This window comes from Myxocyprinus asiaticus, chromosome 35 (genome assembly GCF_019703515.2).
Source record: "Myxocyprinus asiaticus isolate MX2 ecotype Aquarium Trade chromosome 35, UBuf_Myxa_2, whole genome shotgun sequence".
Classification (NCBI taxonomy): domain Eukaryota; kingdom Metazoa; phylum Chordata; class Actinopteri; order Cypriniformes; family Catostomidae; genus Myxocyprinus; species Myxocyprinus asiaticus.
In genome coordinates, this window is record NC_059378.1 from 3,952,447 (window position 1) to 3,975,906 (window position 23,460).

Below are 23,460 nucleotides of genomic sequence, written 5' to 3' on the forward strand. Positions count from 1 at the left end.
CCTAGTGACTCCAGCCAGGTCTTCTAAGCAACCAAATTGGCCCGGTTGCTAGGGAGGGTAGAGTCACATGGGGTAACCTCCTTGTGGTCGCAATTAGTGGTTCTCGCTCTCAGTGGGGCATACGGTAAGTTGTGTGTGGATTGCGGAGAGTAGCACGAGTCTCCACATGCTGTGAGTCTCCGCAGTGTCATGCACAACGAACCACGTGATAAGATGCGCGGATTGACTGTCTCAGAAGGGGAGGCAACTGAGAATTGTCCTGCACCTCCCAGATTAAGGTGAGTAACCACGCCACCACGAGGACCTAGTAAGTAGTGGGAATTGGGCATTCCAAATTGGGGGGGAAGGGATAAATAAATAATAAAAAAAAAAAAATAGAATAATATAGGGGTGTACACATTTTATTGATTATATTAGGTAAGTAAAGACCTTAACCTCCTTAGACCCCACATCCACATGCGTGGACATTATGTTTTGGCTTCGCTATAGGCTATGCATAATTTAATTTAATTTAAACCGACTGATCTCAGTTCAGGAGAATCAAGTCTGTCATTAAATGGTTAAACTTTTGACGCAACGAGTCATGTGATAAAACAACATGGTGATGATCTCTGCCGAGTTTGTCTTAGGGAGAAATGGCAACAAAACTACACCGGGTAAGAAACCTCATTAAGTTTTTATATTAAAACCTGTTTGAGTCTAAATATTAGAGTCTCTAGTTTCATCCGATATGCAATTTTAAAACATTGCACTGATTTATCGCGAAACAGCACTCTGTTAAACACAATGACCACGTACGTGGACAATAGGCTAATTTTCCTTAAAACATCCTATATTTAATGTGCATTATCACATTGAGAATCAATGGGTTCATCCAAAAGCTGGAAAATGTTGCTTTCAGAGGCTTTATATGGAGTTAGGATGAAAATAAGGTGCATTTCTAACTGTTCTGAGACCAGTGCAGACAGACAGCACACTGGAAGTCATTCCCTAATTATGGAGCAAGGGAGCATCCTATAGCTTTCCTATGCAGCCAAGTGCATTCACTCCTAAAATCCGACCAAAAGTTCAGTTTCAGGCTGCAGATTGACAGTTTGACAGACATGGGACAATGACAATCAGTACATAGATTCAGAATTTATAATGTATCATTTTATTTTAACATGATTGGCAGTGACTGGATGATGCTGGACATTACTTTGAATCAGAATTAATTATGATAATTTCTGATTTAATGTCTGTAACGTCTCAAAGACATGAATAATCAACACTCCTGGAAACATAATAAACAATTTGATGAAAAAAATATGACTTTCTATAGCTTGGTATTATTTAAAATTTCACAACTTAGTCCCGCTGTTCACATACCTGGACATCAATTTTTAAGAGAACTATGTAGTCTCTTTTTGCATGTTTCTTAGGGGCTACTAGTTACGAATCAAAAAAGGGAATGGAAAATGCACACAGCAGTCACACTCGGGTCACAGGAGGTTAACGTATGATGTCAAAATATATGACCGGCCTTGAAGGGAAAGCTCACACAACAATGAAAATTCTGTCATAATCATGTTGTTACAAACCCATGTGACATTCTTCCTTCTGTGGAACACAGAGACGTTAGGCAGAATGTTAGCATCTTTTTCCCATACAATGAAAGTGAATGGTGACAGAGACTAACATTCTGCCTAACGTCTCGTTTTGTGTTCCACAGAACTAGTGCAGCAACGACTAATAAATAATGAAAATAATCGACAACGAATTTCATTATCAATCTATTGGATATATGCAGCATGCTTTTGTTTTTCTTTGTTTTGTTTTTTTGTTTGTTTTTTTCATTTTCATTTGTGAGTGGTTTAAATCATCCTGCTGAAGATAAGCAGGGTTTAAAATAAATAAAATAAAATGCATTTTATATTGTAACATTTATATTTTAAACTTTTTTTTAAACAATCATTTATGTGTGTTTTTTTTTTCATAAATACATTTTAATAAAATACAGGAAATACAACTTGGCTTTTTATATGATAAAATAAATAACTGAACATTGCTTGTCACAATAATCGTTAGTAGCAGCCCTACACTGAACAAAGAATGTCATACAGTAGAGAGTAAATTATTTTTCGGTGAACTATTCCTTTAACCCTCAATTGTACACATTCCTTTCCTCCCCCTTTATTATTATTAAATGTTCTGCATCCAAAGAAAATAAAAGAAATGAAGATCCACGCTTGTCCTGCTGTCCTAACTAATTATTCATGAGGTCAGGGCCTAAAACTTGCTTTCATTAACCAGATGTTAAAATAAGTGACAGCAGGGGGTGCTGCCTATATAATGAATTATATATATATATATATATATATATATATATATATATTTCTATAGATCTACAATTTCTTTAATAAGAACATGAAGTCTTTGGAGACTTGAAGTCTGAAGGCTGCAAAAAAGCTTTTGAACATTACCACCGTTAGTGCCCAGGAAAGAAAGCTACAGCTACAGCTACAGTTATATCCATTAAGCCTACTGTATTATAGACTTACAATAGAACTAGAAAATCTAATATATCTATAGATTTAATAACTTTTCTGCAAAATTTACAGTTTTTTTACAACAGTAAAACAACTATGAAAGACAAAATGATTAATTAAATAGTAAAAATAAAAATGTCGCTTTGCCCAATATGTTAAGTAATTTTATAAATAATGACAAAAGTGACAACTGGAGGAAATAAAAACCTGCACCGACTTGATATTTAAGAAAAATAGGCTTGCCTGAATTTGTCCCAAGTGTGGCTTAAAGGAATAGTTCACCTAAAACGGACAATTCTCTCATTATTTAGTCACTCTTAAACCCTTTCAAACTCATATGACTTTCTTTCTTCTACAGAACATAAACGAAGATATTTTGAAGGATGTATGAGGTGTTCATATCCATTCAATGCAAGTCAATGGGGCCCAAAAAGGACCCCTCAAGCCAGAAAAAGGACATAAAGGCAGCATAAAAGTAATCCATACAACTCGAATGGTTTAATCCATGTCTTCTGAAGCGATATGATCAGTTTTGGGTGAGAAACTAACCAAAATGTAACTCTTTTTCACCATAAATCTTGACATTTGTAGTCTTTGTGGCGATCTTAAGAGAAGTATGTGTTCCACAGAAGGAAGAATGTCACGCGGGTTTGTAACAACATGATTATGACAGAAGTTTCATCTTAAATCCCTGAGTCACCCAAAGCACCAATTACCCCATAAAATGTATATTCCTCCCTCTTCCCCTTCCTTTGAACCCAACAAATACTTCATTTTGAGCTTATATTTGAGGTAAATTATACACTGAGAGTGTCATTCTCCCTTTGTGTGTGCCCCATAATAAATTACCTGAAAGGAAGGGGTTTAACACTGCTTACCATTCCATTGTGTTAACCCCCATGTTAAAGACAGCACAGCCCCAAGGCAAAGAAAACAACACACATACCTTCAGAGTCTGAGCTGTTTCAGTTAAGGAGAGTATCATTTCACCTTGCATTAGCAAAATATATTATAATGTTGAACAAGAACATCAGAAATTCACATCTTACTTTGAAGCTTTTATCTGATTTGCACAACTAACACAACTTGTCATGGGTTGAAACAGAAATAATTAATTGCATATTAATTGCAACAAATTATTTCCAATTTAAACACAAAGCCCCTTTACTCAGCTTAAGGTGTATTATTTTATGTTAAAATACTTTCTCCTATTCAAGCGTATGCAGAAACAGCTATAAGTGAGTCTTTCATAGGTTGATTCCCCCCAAATATTTAAAGGAACACTCAAAAAATATTTTAGTCTTTAAGATTTACGCATTTCAATTTAGAATCAAATGGAATATTGTAATGTTTAACAAAATTAAATTAATAGAACTTTTTCATAAAATATAATCAAAAAATTAATTATATTTTATTGAAGATTACTCAATCCAATTTGATTGAATTTTGTTATGAAACTGATTATTTTTTATTTAAATAAAAATACAAAATAATTCGATTTTATTAAAGATTTCTCAATTCAATTTGATGAAATTATTATGAAATGTATTTAGTTTTTTTTTTAAATCATCAAAAAAATACATTTTATTTGATTAAAGATTACACCCAATTTTTTAAATAATTTTTTATTACAAATTACTCAATACAATTTGATGAAATTTTGTTATGAAATGTATTAATTTTTATTAAAAAATAATTTTTTTATTTTTTATTTTATTAACGATTACTCAATTAAATTGTTATGAAATAAATTTTAAAAAATGGAGGTTACAGTGAGACAATGGAAGTGAATGGAGCCATTTTTGGGGGGGTTAAAAAGGCAGAAATGTGAAGCTTATAATTTTATAAAAGCACTTTAATTCTTCTGTTAAAACTCGTGTTTTATTTGAGCTGTAAAGTTGTTAAAATCAAAAATTTTATGGTAGGCTTACGGTGTACCGAAGTCATGGCAACTAAGTTGTAAAAGGTTAGAACTTTACACATAATAGTGTGAGCGATTACATCACACTTAAAATGTTAACACGCATACTGTTTGCATCTTGTGGCTATGCTTTTGAAACAGTGAGTATTATAGCGTTTACAGATTGGACCCCATTCACTTCCATTGTAAGTGTAGATTTTTTGTATTTATTTATTTTTTAAGAAACGAAAGGCTTAACTCGTATTGAACCCAGAACATTCCTTCAAACAACATCTCCTGTTTGTTTGAGCATCCCGACACAGCAATATTGGTTCAACCAATTATGTGAGTTTGGGGTGTGGCTATCTGTTTATCCAATTAATGCCAGACAGGTGAAGTGTTTAGGAAACCTACTTGAACGTGTTTACTATTTTTGCAGTTCCACTTGAAATTACGTTTTACCTTGAAAATTCCCCATGTGTGTGCTTGGCATAAAGTTTGCCACTCTTTGCAGAATTTGCGCTCAGGAATGGCTCCTGCAGTCAAGCAAATGGCTGGCATATGTGTTTTTGCACAAATGCTGACAGCTGAACAAAACCAGCAAATAAAGGCTCCTTTACTTAAAAACCTTCCCATATTAACATCTTCATTCACATCCTTTCTCTAGCTGATTTGTAGTTTTACAGTAAATTATGTGTAAATGTGTTCTATATTTTGCATTTGGGGTTTTAAAATCAACATACTATAATAAATGTGGTAGACTTCAGTTTAACCAACAAGAACTTTCTTTAATAAACTATAGAGCCTTTTATTAAACTTTGGCTCAATACCATCAAAGCTTCAAAAATAAAAGACCACATGTCCTTGTAGATGACCTGAGGCGATACACGAGTGCTTACGGTAGACTTGTTTTCTATGACTCTGTGTAAAAATGGGTGAAATCTACAAGTACTTAAACCATGGGCTGCAGCAGACCTAGAAGCCGACCAATCAGAGCTGAGCGTGCAGTGGCCTGGAGCAGCGAGGATGATGTCCTGTCCGTAGCTACTTTAATTCCAGGCCACTGAGACTCATTTCTGTATGATCCTTATTAAAAATGGAAAAACCGAGAGCTCGCAATCTATTATATGACAAAGAAAGAATGGAGTATGTGGTGTGTGTGTGCACTTGTGCATGTGTTTATATATCTTTTTGCCAATTGTCTTTCATATGCACATTTACATTTGTATTTTTGTCTGTTCAAACAAACAAATTAATCCTTTTCTGTTCATGCATAAACAAAGTAATACAGTGGTTCTCGACTGGTGTTTGTTTCAGAACCCAGATTTTACACCGGACATCAAATGGCAACAACACAGTGCCAACATTTTTATCGCAGTGGCTGTCAACCAAGGTGCCAAGGCCTCAGCAAACATCTAAGGGGGCCACAAGATGACTTAAAATTATTTAAATTAACTTAAATTAAAATGGACCCACTTTATGTTAGGCCTTAACTACTATGTACTTAACCATTTAATACAATGTACTTATTGTGTACATACATGTTGTTGCATTTTAATTACATTTAAAGTACTTGCATTTAATTACATTTGTAGTTACACTGTTAACGTTACCCCTAACCCAACCCTTACCCCAAAACCTAATTCTAACCCCTTATCCTAACCCTAACCCAACCCTTACTCCTAAACATACCCGTACCTCAACCTCAGTAGCAGCAAATGTGGGAATTTTGCAAAACAACATGTAGTTACACAGTAAATACATAGTAGCACCTAATATAAAGTGTGACCATTTAGATAATTAAATTGTACAAACAGAAATTGTACAAATTGCAGACCAACAATATGCAAAATTATTAATATGAAAAAGGCTGAATAGGAAAATGGACAATTTTGGTTTCTAAATGTTTCTTGAATTTCCATGGTTTCATGCTTTAGGCAGCCAGTAGCTCACCACAAAGACAAACAAACAAACAAACAAACAAACAAAAACATTCTTTTCCTCTGTGCTTGTGATCTGAATTCAAAATAGTCTGGGGATGCATCTCACCTTGCTACCTAACTCCCTATGTCGTGAATCAGTATATAGTGAAGACAAATTCATGCACTAGCACGGTTTGTTGATCCACTGATCATTGGGACACTGATGACTCAGGCCATGTCCACACTAATATGTTTTCAATTGAAAACGCATCTTTTACTACCACACCTGGAGTCGCGAGTTTGAACCCAGGGCATGCTGAGTGACTCCAGTCAGGCTTCCTAAGCAACCAATTGGCCCGGTTGCTAGGGTGGGTAGAGTCACATTGGGTTAACCTCCTCGTGGTCACTATAATGTGTGGTTCTCGCTCTCAGTGGGGCACGTGGTGAGTTGTGTGTGGATGCCGCGGAGAATAGCGTGAAGCCTACAGACACACTAGATCTCCCCGGTAATGCGCTCAACAAGCCACGTGATAAGATGCATGGATTGACGGTCTCAGACACGGAGGCAACTGAGATTCATCCTCCGCCACCTGGATTGAAGCGAGTCATTACGCCACCACGAGGACCTAGAGTGCATTGGGAATTGGGCGTACCAAATTGGGGAGAAAAAGGGGAGAAAATCCCCCTCCCAAAAAAACAAAAAACAAAAAAAACCGCATCTTTTTCTCTATGTTTTGACTTTACGTCCACACTGAGACAGACACTCTCCCAAGTGAATACATTTGAAAACACCGTCTTCGCGCTGTAGTGTGTATGGGGAAGTGGGAGATATCTGAAACTGATGATGCATTTGTTGTCATGTGACGCAGTCATGTGATCCATTCCACCCAAAACAATCAAGATGGCGGCCCACATTGTAGCGACTTTATTGTGCCTGTTATTCACTTTGAGTGCGTTGTTAAAGATAAATGTTAGTTTGTACAACCTTCACAATGCATTCCTTCATAGGCGACGCAAAGTTTACTTGGAACTGCTGTCTGGCAGCGAAACACAAGGACAATTGCGTTTCAGCCCGTACATGGAACAGGGATTTAAGCATTTTCATAGGGTTTAGTATGGACTAGCAACTTTTGGAAAATGCTTGAAAATGGCAGTGTGGACGAAGAGCATTTCGAAAACGAAAACACCTTTTTCAAATGTATCCAGATTAATGTGGACATGCAACGCAATTTCGAGGTTGCGCATTAAATTGCAACCACATGACCTGAACAATGTGCCTTTTCATAAAAATGTCAACATATTGATATTTAATGATATGACAATTTTTTTTAAACTTCACAAACAGCCTTGATCGTCTGAAGTGTTCCTCTCAGTTTTACATGTTTTTTATCGCATGACAACAAACTGGCTTCCTATGTGTTGGTTATACCACATTTGAAAATCAAATTATTTCACTGCTTATTTTTTTAAGAAATAATACAAGAATATTATTCTGCACTACTCATGCCAGAAAAAAAATCTCAAGAATTTTAGCTTTTAATAAGACTTTTTTTTATTTAATGTATCCGGATAGAATGTTAAATGACTTTGAACTCAGAAATTGAAAGCATGCCTTCATCATAAAAGAGTAGCCTATTCAAGTAATTGTTTTGTGTGAAATGCATTTTTAATTTGTGTTTTTAAGTAAATTAATAGATCAGGACAAGAAAATGAGCGTCACATCATTGACCCTACTTCCAAACGAAATCTTTTTTAAAGAGAAAATATGGCTTTGACTTCATAATTTTACACTTGTGCTAATTTTCGAATGACTTGAGAGACTAAAGACACGACAACATTTCCGGTAAGGGAACATAGAGAGCAACGATGCTCCCTGTTTTTACAAAGCATTCTGGAAATGCACTTGACGATTTTGCGAATGGCCTAAAAATGGCCGGCTCCCTGACCAGCGCCCGGACTACTGAGGCTAATAGATGGGCTATTAAACCTGTAGGACAATGAATTTGGCTCCAGGGGCTCATACAGCAGAGAGAGAGGATGCTGCAGTGGGCTCTGTTAAAAGGTTAGACCCCCTCTCCCTCAGGGTTCTGTTACCATTCAGATTCTGTATGCTGGTATGACTGCCCACAGCACTGGCCTAATCTAATGCTGCCTTCACGTGCTTGTCAGAACATCCTACATGCCATTTCTGAAGTCGTATTAGAATGATAATGGATTTTTTTATAATATGCACATGTATAAATGGCTGCACAATTAATCCAATTAATAATCAAGATTGATAAGTATTTATACACATACGACACTCTGCTAATGCAAAAGCATTCTTATATTTTTTGAGTCCAAATACATTAAGTGTCCAAATACTTTTTGGGGTACTGTACCACTTCAAGCAGATCTATTTTTACAAAATGTTAAACCATTCCAATCAATTTACCAAAACGTGCACATCAGTTCAAAGTGAATGCAAGTATTATGATTAAGTCGATGTATGAACATCAACACTAATCTGCTTTCGTTTTAATCTAACTTCATCGTTTTCCAAAGTATAGGGTATTGGCTTCATTTTCGCTGGAGGAAAAAGCTCTAGTTCAAGGGTCCTGTTCTAGTGTGGATGAGAGGCTTAAACATAGCAAAATCAATGCGTTTTAATTAATGAGCAGATTTTCCACAATTCTTACAGACATTACAGAGTTCTTTTAGTACAATGTTGGGACTATCCCCATTACAAACATACTGGCAGGGGTGTTAAGCGTAACAAGTCAAAGGTGTTTCTCCAGTCACTATGAGTCGTCTCTTCTCACTCTTAACGTTTCCCTTCATTAGAAAAACCTGAAAACTGGCGGTATACTCTGGGAGATATCTTGTCAAATTAAGTAGGACCGAGGCAGGTAAGGTGATCTCTACCCAACCCAGTTCATCCTCGCCGGGGAGGGCAGATCACAGGCCTTTTTAATTCCAGAGTGGAGAGAAAAAACCTTCCCAGAATGGATTAGAACCAAGACTATACAAAATGCTATGTAAGGGTAGCCACTCCTGTTCAAAGAGCACCAAATGTGAGCCTTTCGCTTATTTACATACAGTATCACTTTTTGCACAACTCAAAGGTTTCATGAATAAATATCCTTATATTAACCAATAAAAACTGCAATAAGTAGGCAATTTGAGGGTTGAAACCCTGGAAAAGTGTAAACACTGTGGTGCTTTCAAAACATTGCTTTATTTTTTCGAACAACCCGACCAACCTGACATACAGTAGCAACATTGGCTCAACCAATGCTGTAAGTTTGAGGCAGGACTATTTGTTTGTTAGACCAATGGAAAACGGGGGGTGTTTGGGAAACCTGTTGGTTTTGTTATTATTTTTGGTGACGCTAGTGATACAAAAGTGACTAAGGATGTGACATGGTTGTCGACTAATTGACCAACAACTGACTATTCGATTAGTGGGGTTAACTACTAAAATTTATATTTTTAGGGGTGGTGGTTTTACTGGCAGGCGCAATTCTCAAATTAAATGAGAGACGCAACTTCATAGAGAGCGTTTTTGCTGTGCTTAACAGTGAATAACTGTCAGTACAGTAAAACCCTCTGCAATGTTTTAGTTTAGTGTTTTTATCCGCTGTTGTTACAGCAAAGCGCCGCATCAACAATGCATTTCAAGTCGATCACTGTTTGACGTTACTGTAAATCCTCTGCTGTGAGTAACATTCCCATATTTGTGAGATGTTGTGAAAAGATTCTGTCTGACACTGCTTAAATAGTTGCAGTAAAAAAGGTTTAAACTGCTTGATGTCGTGAACGGGATGTTTTGTACCTGCAATATTATGTTGTAGCTCTGTGCTTTTAAATGCGAAGCGAGAATCGCCCCAAAGCACTACGGCAGTCTTTCTAGCAAGTCAGTCCACTGTCGGACATCTTTGGAATCACTACATCACCACGAGGACTTAGAGCACATTGGGAATTTGGCATTCCAAATTGGAAAGAAAATCCCCCCCCCTCCCCCCCCAAAAACAAAACAAAAAAGAACCGGAGAAAATTAGGCATACATAAAAAATAAATAAAATAATAATACAAAAGTGAGTCGACAAGGGGCGTAGATTCCATGGGGGATGGGGGGGAGATAACCCTCCCAATAATAAAAACAAGCAAGTACAACCCCCCAATATTTATACCATGATCAATGGAAACATGTCAATTCTTCACACTGCAACCCCCCCCCAATGTTCAAGCCAAATCTACACCCTTGGCGTTGACAAATTACTTTATAGAAAATTTCAGTGTTCGTATTGCTTTCATATTTTACTTTTTGATATCGTTTCCATGTATGTGTGTATTTCAGTATTAAATGGTTTAAATACAGGCATTTTTCAGTCCGTTTAATTTTATGTATATAACTATGAGTTTTTATAATTATTAAATTAAATATTAGAACTAAATTTCTGTGTTACTGTTTTGTTGTTAATACTAATGCATTTATAAATACTGAATGTTTGCATCAATGTTTCCTGGGAGTCATTTGCTGTTTGAGGTCCCAATGTCATCCCTGCTTATAAGTAATTTAAATATATGGTCTATTCGAATACTCGATTCTGATTGGCTTGAATTGGCTTGTAATGTGTGTGTTAAAATCAGTTAATGCACAGGTAGTTCAAGTCAGTTTATTCCTGCTAGTATTTATATTCTAAATTCTTTTTAAAATTCTAATTCAAAGTTCTACATATTTTAAATAATTTTCATTTCAACACATCTTTTCAAGCCAGCCGATCTATTGATGGTATGAATATGTAAAATATCTTAAAAATATGTAAAGAGTGTAAAGAGGCAAGTCAGCAAAAGTGAAGATTAAAGGCATATGGCGGGCCCTGCCCACAGGACAACTGTTTTTACAAATTCAGAATGGGAGGGTGTCGTTCCCGGCACAACATGCCATCACTTATAGCAGGACAATGCACCATAATTATGGGATTAGGATCGTTTACACTAATCTAGCCACAAAGAATATGAAATAGGCTTGTAGAATGCTTCCAACACAGTTCTTTCCAACTTTAAGATGTTTTCAAATAAGTTTTAGCCAAGTTAATTTGTTCAAATAAAATGCAAGGCAACTTTTCTTATTTGTTTTAATTTTCAGGGGGAAAAAACCTGTCTGAATTTTTTAACTATAGTAATAAAAATGAAGTACATAGAACCAAACCTGAGATATTAAGAAACAAAATAAACTGCTTAACTAATTCAGTAAAGAAATTGGATTGTTGAATTCTACTTGCTTAGCCAATGCTAAAAATGATCTACAAATAGATAGTCTATGAATCAAAGTTATTTTGTAAATATATTATGTCATTGGATTTTTAATCCCAACCCAGGATAAAATGACAAATATTTGCATCAAATTTGGCTTGGAAATTTTTATTTTGGTGCTTTTAAATACTAAAAACTGTGGATCAACTTTGATGATGTGAGAAAAAAGAACACTTACCCTCTAAAATCAATCATATAGCTTATATACGTGAAATAGGGCTGCAACTATAGGGCTGGGCGATATGGCTTCAGAATTTCTCTCTCTATATTTTTCAACAAACTGACAATATTCTATATATATCATCTATAATTATGTTTTTGCTCTGAAATGCATAAAAGTGTTTTTTATTTTATTTTATTTTTTTTAATGTAGAATTTCATGTGGAATTAATATTCCAAATGTATTAAATAAAAATCTATTTCAAATGATGAAGGCATGTTTCCCACAGTTTTTCACTAAATTAACACAAGGGAGAGTAAAATGTAATTATTTTCATTGATTTGCACATTTATACTTATATTTAACATACAATCATACATGGAAGCTTAATAAAAATCATATTTACCTTCATATATTTTTACTAAAACATTTTTCTTTGTGAATGAACAAGGTGTGTTGTATGAAACTTAAGGCCAAAATATAAGGCTCATTAAAATAATGGCGATATTGTTGAATTTTACATCATCAGTAAAATCATCGTCATTATATCGTGGGTTTCGATGTATCGCCCAGCCCTAGCTGCAACTAACGATAATTTTGATAATCAATTAATCTTCTATTATTTTCTCTATTAATCAGATACAGTAATTTTATTTACTGTATTTTGTTCAAATGTATTTATTAAAAACAAATGATTGTATGCTATACATTGTGTATTAAAGGAATATTCCGGGTTCAAAACAAGTTAAGCTCAATCGACAGCATTTGTGGCATAATGTTGATCACCACAAAAGATAATTTAGACTCGTCCCTCCTTTCTTTAAAAGAAGCAAAAATCGAAGTTACAGTGAGACACTTACAATGGAAGTGAATGGGGCCAATTTTTGGAGGGTTTAAATGCAGAAATGTGAAGCTTATAAATTTAAAAAAGCACTTACATTAATTATTCTGTAAAAACGCATGTATTATTTGAGCTGTAAAGTTGTTTAAATCGTCTTTTTTTACGGTCATATAAGGGTTTGTTTACATTACATCGTCATGGCAACCAAGTTGTAAAATTGGCTATAACTTTACACAGAAAAGGTTAGTAAACAATTTTATCACACTAAAATCATGTTAACAAACATATTTTGTACGTCTTGTGGCTATACTTTTGAAACAGCAAGTATTTTAACGTTTACGGAGTGGCCCCATTGACTACCATTGTAAGTGTCTCACTGTAACCCAGACTTTTGCTTTTTGTTTGGGGGGGGGATTTTCACACCTTTTCTCCCCAATTTGGAATGCCCAATTCCCAATGCGCTCTAAGTCCTTGTGGTGGTGTAGTGACTCGCCTCAATCCGGGTGGCGGAGGACGAATCTCAGTTGCCTCCGCGTCTGAGACCATCAATCCGTGCATCTTATCACGTGGCTTGTTGAGTGCGTTACCGAGGAGACGTAGTACATATGGAGGCCCACGCTAAACTCACCACGTGCCCCACTGAGAGCGAGAACCACACATTATAGTGATCACGAGGAGATTACCCCATGTGACTCTACCCTCCCTAGCAACTGGGCCAATTTGGTTGCTAAGGAGACCTGGCTGGAGTCACTCAGCACGCCCTGGATTTGAACTCGCGACTCCAGGGGTGGTAGTCAGCGTCATTACTCACTTTTTTTTAAAGAAAAGGAGGGACAAGTCAAAATTAACTTTTGTGGAAATCAGTATTATGCCACAAATGCTGTATTGAACCCGGAATATTACTTTAAAAAAGGTTTCAAATCTAAATGTTACAACATAATGTTTACATTGGATATATGGGTTATTTTTGATCATCCAAGCATCTGGAACCTTCCGAAATCAACAGTTGTCTTTTTTTTTAATTCAAGGTGCTGTGGGCAATCAAACTAAACTATAATATTCTGACTGTACCCATATGTAGACTACTTAACTTAGTTAGGACTGTGCTTTATAGTGAAAAATGTGTTCCCTATACTCCATAACAGATATTGTTTTCCTTTTATCAGGCTCTTGTAAAATGCTCTTTAAGTCATTAAATAATAAAAAAGGTAATATTATAATGGAGGACAAGAGGTCAGTTTAGCCAGGTCGGGGAATAAAACCACTTTCCAGTTTAACCCCATTCTGCCACACTCACAAGGACATGACATGTTTAAACTCTGTAACATAACAAATAGAAATGAGTCCTCCAAAATGACACACTATTGCACACTGGTTCAGTAAATAATAAAGGTACAACTGAGAGAGTTGTAGGGGTGAAGTAGTTTTGGTCAGATGATAATAATAATCACTCTAGATAGAAAGAGATTATTTCAGCAGGTCCTGGGTTGACCTACATGCCTTAATCTTTTTTTTAGGTCAAATCAGTTCATTACTGAACACGCCACCCAGTTTCCAAAAACACTTTACATCACAATCAAGGGCGATGGAGTGAATTCATCGCTGTTCTAACTAATTGCATAAGTGTGCACGCCTCAAAGCAGAGGGAGAAATCTCTACATTCAACCCCATCTTTCTAGTGCTGTATCCACACACTGGACATAACCCCACTGCAACTTAACATCCTCTTATAATTAAAGTTATACAGAAGCATCCAGTGCCGAGGCTATGATCCATATGAGGCAATGATCTCCTCTGAGGCTTGACAAGAGTGCTTGAGCTTCAACATTTGTTTCAAAGCATGTATCTGTAAAAGGAATATTCTAGGTTCAATACAAGTAAAGCTCAATCATCAGCATTTGTGGCATAATGTTGATTGCCAAAAAAAAAAAAAAAAAAGAAAAGCAAAATAGAGGTTACATTAAGGCACTTACAATGAAAGTCAATAGCTGCTTTTCCACTATCGGGCCAGTGCGAGCCAGGGCTATTAACTGGCCAGCTGGGGCCAATGGACTCGGACATCGAGAGACCGAAATCGATCTGCATTCCCACCATCAGGCCAACAGCCCCACAGCATTACCCTAAAACCCGCCCTTAACACGCCACACTGGTGCCAACGTCACACACCCCAAGAGGGAAGAGGGAAACTCAAGCTGAGGTATCATGTAAACCAGTTATCTAGAATATTGAATTTATATCGTCTGTAAACATTAGCTAGCTAGCAAGTTAAGTTAGCGTTGACAACTCACCGACTGTAACTGCCATGGTGTCCCGAGTGGTCTCTCCACTAACAGCGGGACGATGTTTCAGCACACCATCCATGATCTCGAACCATAAAAAGTTATTTCATTGGGCACCACTTTATCCAAAGTGCATTTTAACAGATTTGTACCGTGACAACGATTTTTTATTTTTCCTGAACCTGTACCAAAACTCCGCCTTTGACACTGACCCCGCCTCAATCCCCAGTTGGCATTGTTTGGCCCAAGAGTAATCCGCGGGCTAAAGGCCATTAGCCTTTGGCCCTGAGAAAGCCCTGAGGAGGCACGATGAACCCCCGGATGTGACAGTGGGAACGCAACTGGCCCTGGCACGCACTAATACGCCCTATTTTGGACTGATATAGTTAAAACGCGGCTAATAGGGCCAATCCGTAAACGTTCAAATACTCACTGTTTTAAAAGCATAGCCACAAGATGTAAACAATATGTGTGTTAACATGATTTTAGTGTCATAAAATCGCTTTCTAACCTTTTCTGTGTTACATTATATCCAATTTTACAACTTCGTTGCCATTATGATCAAACGCCGTAAACCATGTAATCCGGTAGATGACGATTTAATCAACTTTACAGCTTAAAAAGAATGTAAGTGCTTTTATAAAATTCTAAGCTTCACATTTCTGCCTATAAACCCTCCAAAAATTGGCCCCATTCACTTCCATTGTAAGTGCCTCACGGTAACCTAATTTTATTTTTTTTATTTTTTTAAGAAAAGGAGGGACAAGTCGAAATATTATATATTTTTTAATTTTTTTATTTTAATTTATTATTATTATTATTATTTATTTATTTATTTATTGCGGTAATTAACATTATGCAACAAATGCTTTCGACTGAGCTTAACTTGTATTGAACCCGGAATATTCCTTTAAATTATGTATGAGGTCGGTTTTAAATCACATTGAAAACAAACCTTTCTGTACAAGTCTGGTGGATAAGCCATTGCTGCATTTAGTGCTGCATCCAAGCATGCATGTTCAACCAGCATATTTACAATCTCTCCAAACCCACATACAAAAGTTTGATGTAAAACACACAATGTCCTCTTTAAAGAACGACTTTTAAGTGAGAAAATATATCTCATCTTGTCTGGTTTAAACGTAACATCACAGGTAACCCTTTAGGTTAGGTTTCTCCTTATCTTGCCTTTAATTTTGATAGAGCTTGTGGGTGGGTGCAGTGCCAGCCCAGCTTAATATGACATAAAGACAAAATACCTTACTTCATACTAAACCTATGAAACATACACTACTCTCATAATAAGGATAATGTGCACATTTTCCAATGCCCTTGCGCAACCAAATGTGGTTATGCAGTTATGCGTTTTAAACTCTAGTTTGGACTCTAGATTGGAGGTCTTTATTCTAAAAAAAAAAAAAAAAAGAAATAAAAAAAAGAAAAAAAAAAGAAAAAAATAATGTCATACCTGCATATAGCGGTTCCGTTTACCCATATTAATAAGCTGAGGAATGGAAATAGCGGACCGGAGCCATGGCACCTACACGCCCCTCTCTTAAAACAGCTGCTTAAAATAACCAAGACTGTCTACTAATAACGTTAAAAGCCTAATGACCATGCATATGAACGAAAACATTATTCTGCTACATATGAATGCTGTGTTGAAATACGTTTTTTCGGTTCGCAGCGAAAAGCGCAACCGGTCACGGAGCAGGTGTTGGTTACGCATACAGGCGTGTGACACATTATAATGTGGTCGGAGGCAGACTCTGCATGCGAGTTGATACATATAACCACCACATTCATTCATTACTGTCCAATAATCAGGCAAAAAAAGCATCACACTTTCAACTGTGCCATCATTTACGCGTAAACCCAAATGGTACTTACGCACAGCCTCCAGTTTCGGATCCAGCGCACTGGCGCTTTGCTGAATTTTGCCTATTTTGTTCTGCAGTGCCCAGACCCGTTGGTTTGTGCAGACTATTTCGTTCTCAAGCTCCTGAAATAAGGAACAGGCGTGTTTGGCCAGGTCGGAGAGCTGCCGCAGGGTCCGGGATAGAGCCACATTGCTGATGGAGCACAGATCCTCGAACAGCAACCCTTCATCATTGGGGATGGGATGTCTGCACAGGAACGGAGGCTCAACGATCCGTTTGGCAAATGGCATTTTGCAGTAGGTAAATGCAAATCCCCCATATATAAATAAATCAACTAATCCAACAGAAGATTCTGGTGCCTGTCAAGCAAAAATCCATGAATCCTCCGCGCAACCCGCCATCACTTCAGCTCTCCCGTCAGAGGAGATCACATACGGATGGAGGGTTCTCAGAGAAAATTTCCGCACCTCCTCTGAATCTGGATGACTTTCGGAAGGCTACTGGGTTTTTTTTCAGTTTTTTGAGGCTGAGGCTGAATTGGAAGAGAGAACGAGGATGTGCAAAAACACGGACTGGTCTTCATGCATCAGGAACGGGAGTTCTCCGTTAAGATCAACTACAGTCGGAAGCAGTGGCGTAGCCAGGGGTATTAGAGAATATACTTTTACTTAAAATATGTATTTATATGTAACTAGTTTAAAACATTTATACATTCTGATTTCTTGATCTGAAAGTGTGAAAGAACTGTTTGAATGTGCTAATGTTATGTGCTCTGTTGTAATTGAAAATTTGGTTAAAAAAAATTAGGGCGAAAACTTGGCCATCCATTTTTGTTGAGGCCCACCCAAAAGTAATTTCCTGGCTATTCCCATTGGTCGGATGGGTCACCCAACAGCAAAAATACGAATTCTACTATGGTCAAGGCATGTATTTTTTTAAACTATTATTCAATGTCACAAGAACATAGAAAATGTCACATAATAACATCACTAAATAATTTTACATAACTTGCAATTCCTTTATGACCTTACCTTCATGTTTTCCGTCATTTATTATTTTATTATTTTTCTAAAAAAGGTTAACATGCGATTTAAAAATGTCATTTAGAAATTTTGTTCAAAGAGAACCTATTTTTTCTTCTGGGTAAAGACGTGCATCTTGAATATTAATTAGGTCGTGGTGACATCACTTGGAGTGCGTCAAGTCACGTGACCTAATTAATATTCATAAGCCATAGTAGGATTCGAACAACCTTCAAAAGTACACATAAATAGTCTTCTTGATAATTAATGATGCGTTATAATCTCTCTGATCACCAACGCAACATTTGTCAATAATAAACAAATCGAACAAATAATACTGTGTCATATATTGACCAAAACACTTCTAAATGAATGAAGGGCCCCATTCAATCTAACGTCTGTTCACCTGTGTGTAGTTAAACTCCATCTTCTGCTCTTTCATTGAGGGGAATTTATAAATGGTCTTCTCGTTCAGTCTTTCGCTTGTTTTGAGATCCTTCAATAATTTACATTTCATCAATATTTTGGCTCACATGCGAGCTGATGACACTCTGTCTGACTTGATACTGAAAGCTGATTGGCTTGAAATTTTGCCTCTGATAATGATTGGATATTCCTGCGAAAGGAGCCAAATGCAATTATCCTATAACTCTTGTTGTTGTTGTTGTTGTTGTTGTTGTCGTTGTTTTTAAAGAATACAAACTTTTTTATTTTTGAGGGTATGATTGGAATTTAAATTGGGATACTGGATTGGATGTAATTTAGGATATGTTAAAAGTGTTTACACTTGGGGGGTCTGGGTAGCTCAGCGAGTACTGACACTGACTACCACCCATGGAGTCGCGAGTTGGAATCCAGGTTGTGCTGAGTGACTCCAGCCAGGTCTCCTAAGCAACCAAATTGGCCCGGTTGCTAGGGAGGGTAGAGTCACATGGGGTAACCTCCTCGTGGTTGCGATTAGTGGTTCTCGCTCTCAATGGGGCGCGTGATAAGTTGTGCATGGATCGTGGAGAGTAGCATGAGCCTTCACATGCTGTGAGTCTCCACGGTGTTATGCACAACGTGATAAGATGCGCGGATTGACGGTCTCAGAAGCGGAGACAACTGAGACTTGTCCTCCGCCACCCGGATTGAGATGAGTAACCGCGCCACCACGAGGACCTACTAAGTAGTGGGAATTGGGCATTCCAACCTGGGAGGAAAAAGGGAATAAAAAAAAGTGTTTACACTTTGTGGACAATTTCATATAAACAAATGCAAGGTAACTTCTTCAAACCCCAACTTTAGGCTTGTCTGTATTGCTTAATTTGAAATGATTTTATTTAGTTATTTAGCCTATATATTTATGTATGGGTTTTATATTTGTAAATTAATGTATTTATTTTTGATGTTTTAAATGTGTAACTTTATGTGCCTTATTTTTGTTCAGTGATTCACTTGTTTGTGTTTTTCTGGGTTTGTCCAAAAATAAGAGCACAAAAAAATTGGATAAGAGCAAATGACATTCATATGAATATCTATTTTGATTGATTAGTTTACTGTAGAAGCCTTTATGGTGTGATAAAAACACACATTAGTTTTACATTATATGCATCTGAGTATGCATTAGTAGGTAAATTGATTATATATAAAAAAATTTAAAAAAATAAAAAAGAAACGGTGTATTTTATTACATTAGTTGTTATGGTCATTTTTATATGGTCATTTTCCAAGGAGGCTCACCCTTCATTGCCTCCTTTGAGAGGTGACAGAACTCAAATGTATAGAAACACTGTAAAAACCATCAAAAATAAATAAGTAGAATTACAAATCTAAACAAAACATAAATAATTTTCAATACTCTTGAACAGTTATCTTTTCAATGAGTCAATAATTATTTTTATCGCTTGTTTGATGTACAACACAAAATCATTTCAAAACTAAAAATAATTTTAAATACGTACAGAAAAGCCTAAAATTGGGGTTTGAAGCACAGCTGTCAATCTTAAATTCTTTTCAAAGGGAAATTTGAATTTTGCCCTAAAACTATTATACCTATTTTTTCCACAATATCACTATAACCCCCTGGGGGCCTTTTAACGGTAAAATTATTTTACTTCTGTTATTATTTATTTTAAAACTAATTATGTTGCTCTATCATTAATTATTAAAAAGAAATGCATTTATTTATTTTTTTTTGTGACCAGAAAAAAAAGCAAATTTTCCCTAAGGTGTGCCCTTAACCCCATTGTACCCTACAATAATGACAGTCTGCAATGGTTGCAGAGTGGGCAAAATTTAAGCAGTTTCCGGAAGAGGTTTAAACTAAAGCAAAGGCTAGTGGCACAGTTTGGAAAAGGGCTTTATGCTCTCTTTTTAAGGCTTAACAGCATGGTTCAAATACGCAAGCTGAGCTGAATGGTTAGAATGGTTACAATCAAAGATGTAGAGTTGCTGCGTGAAGCATTTGCATGTTTCCATTGATCATGGTTTAAAAAATGTGTGTGTGTGGGGGGGGGGGGTTGCCTCCTCCCCATCCCTCCCGGAATCTACACCCTTGGTTATAATAGTGGTGTGTTTATAGATCTGAGATCTTGAAAGCTGATATAATGACACAGTAATCTAGGTGTACTCATGTCTGACGGTTCGGTGTTGATCAGAATTTATTCTGTATTTACTCTGATGATCTATGGAAAAGATCATCATAATAAAAATTCTGCTGTCCTGAGATCCCCTGCCACAAAACCTCAAGTGTGCAGTGCGGCCTCTAGTGGTGAACCGCTATAATCACATTAATTATGAACGTCAGGCGTTAAAAGTGATAACACCACTACCTGGTGGTCATGTTGTGTGATTACTATTGAACACAGTCGTGTCACCGTGTGACACACGGTATTTTAAGGGAAGAAAATCGTATGATGAGGAGGAGAAAGTATGATTAGAACCAGGGGCGTGGCTAGGGTCTGCCAAGATCGGGGGCTGAGCCCATGGTCCATATTAGACCTAAGAGGTATACTGTGAAAGGAGTTTTTTTCGGAACCAGTTTCCAGCCCTGCTTACAAATGCAGTTATATTTGCTAAAAGAATATACCATTCTTTGGACATTTAACCATTCTTAAATATCCAATAATAATAGCCTAATCTGGTTTGCTGGTCTCCCAGCCTGGTCAGACTGGTCTGTTGGCTGGTTTTAGAGGGTTTTTGATCACATTCAGCCTGATCAAACTGGGAGACCATCTTAAACCAACAAACCAGCTTAGGCTGGTCTAGGCTGTTTTTAAGGAAATACTGATGTCCATTGTAAGTGAGACACTAATCATAAAGGTTACTTGATGATAACAGATAAGGATAACAATTACTCAATGTCTCAAACAATGAATCAAAGTCATTATATTTGATCTACTTTACACCATTTTATTGTCTATTCAGGTTCAATACAAAATCTACCTACCAACCTTAATATTAACAAATGTTTCTTATGATAGGAAAAAAAAAATCAATCATATAGAATTCATCTTTTTCTATGTATGAATGAACGAATGTATTTAAATGATAAACAGTACAGACAATACAAATTCAGTTCTGTTATTTAAAACAGAGTATCACACCATATAAATGTGGGTGTTGAGTATGATGATTTATATCATTATTATTTACAATATACGTTTATTATATCAATATAAATTTAGATATACTGTATTTACAATATAGATATATAATAAGATAATACAGGTGCATCTCAATAAATTAGAATGTCGTGGAAAAGTTCATTTATTTCAGTAATTCAACTCAAATTGTGAAACTCGTGTATTAAATAAATTCAATGCACACAGACTGAAGTAGTTTAAGTCTTTGGTTCTTTTAATTGTGATGATTTTGGCTCACATTTATCAAAAACCCACCAATTCACTATCTCAAAAAATTAGAATATGGTGACATGCCAATCAGCTAATCAACTCAAAACACCTGCAAAGGTTTCCTGAGCCTTCAAAATGGTCTCTCAGTTTGGTTCACTAGGCTACACAATAATGGGGAAGACTGCTGATCTGACAGTTGTCCAGAAGACAATCATTGACACCCTTCACAAGGAGGGTAAGCCACAAACATTCATTGCCAAAGAAGCTGGCTGTTCACAGAGTGCTGTATCCAAGCATGTTAACAGAAAGTTGAGTGGAAGGAAAAAGTGTGGAAGAAAAAGATGCACAACCAACTGAGAGAACCGCAGCCTTATGAGGATTGTCAAGCAAAATCGATTCAAGAATTTGGGTGAACTTCACAAGGAATGGACTGAGGCTGGGGTCAAGGCATCAAGAGCCACCACACACAGACATGTCAAGGAATTTGGCTACAGTTGTCGTATTCCTCTTGTTAAGCCACTCCTGAACCACAGACAACGTCAGAGGCGTCTTACCTGGGCTAAGGAGAAGAAGAACTGGACTGTTGCCCAGTGGTCCAAAGTCCTGTTTTCAGATGAGAGCAAGTTTTGTATTTCATTTGGAAACCAAGGTCCTAGAGTCTGGAGGAAGGGTGGAGAAGCTCATAGCCCAAGTTGCTTGAAGTCCAGTGTTAAGTTTCCACAGTCTGTGACGATTTGGGGTGCAATGTCATCTGCTGGTGTTGGTCCATTGTGTTTTTTGAAAACCAAAGTCACTGCACCCGTTTACCAAGTAATTTTGGAGCACTTCATGCTTCCTTCTGCTGACCAGCTTTTTAAAGATGCTGATTTCATTTTCCAGCAGGATTTGGCACCTGCCCACACTGCCAAAAGCACCAAAAGTTGGTTAAATTACCATGGTGTTGGTGTGCTTGACTGGCCAGCAAACTCACCAGACCTGAGCCCCATAGAGAATCTATGGGGTATTGTCAAGAGGAAAATGAGAAACAAGAGACCAAAAAATGCAGATGAGCTGAAGGCCACTGTCAAAGAAACCTGGGCTTCCATACCACCTCAGCAGTGCCACAAACTGATCACCTCCATGCCACGCCGAATTGAGGCAGTAATTAAAGCAAAAGGAGCCCCTACCAAGTATTGAGTACATATACAGTAAATGAACATACTTTCCAGAAGGCCAACAATTCACTAAAAATGTTTTTTTTTTTATTGGTCTTATGATGTATTCTAATTTTTTGAGATAGTGAATTGGTGGGTTTTTGTTAAATGTGAGCCAAAATCATCACAATTAAAAGAACCAAAGACTTAAACTACTTCAGTCTGTGTGCATTGAATTTATTTAATACACGAGTTTCACAATTTGAGTTGAATTACTGAAATAAATGAACTTTTCCACGACATTCTAATTTATTGAGATATAATGTTTTAGATTATATTAAATCATAAATTATGTCAAACTCAAAACCTCTGCACTAGTACTTTATGGGAACTAGTAAAGTAAATAGACAATTTAGTTGCTTGAGGGAGTATACAGTAATGTCTTGAATGAAGATTTGCGAATCGGTTAAGAACAGCATTTTCATCAATGATGTCAACCACATTCCTTTCAACTGAGAGATTCGCTAAGTTGTTCAGACGAGTTTGGCCCATAGTACTGCTTAGCCATGTGTGGAGGTGTCTCAGTGAACTGGAAGATCGCTCACATGTGCAGCTAGTGACTGGTATGATAAGTGCAACCTGAAGTATGAATGAATGAATG

At 36.7% G+C, this 23,460-nt stretch overlaps 1 protein-coding gene across 1 annotated transcript in view; it reads right to left on the bottom strand.

The window, feature by feature from the left end:
* LOC127425844 (actin remodeling regulator NHS-like) overlaps positions 1–17,357 on the bottom strand; it is a 96,307-nt gene extending 78,950 nt beyond the window's left edge. Inside the window, exon 1 of the mRNA XM_051672141.1 lies at positions 16,819–17,357. Within this exon, the coding sequence (XP_051528101.1) occupies positions 16,819–17,098 (280 nt within the window). The 5' untranslated portion in view covers positions 17,099–17,357. The remainder of the gene's footprint in view (positions 1–16,818) is intronic.
* Positions 17,358–23,460: the final 6,103 nt, after the last annotated feature.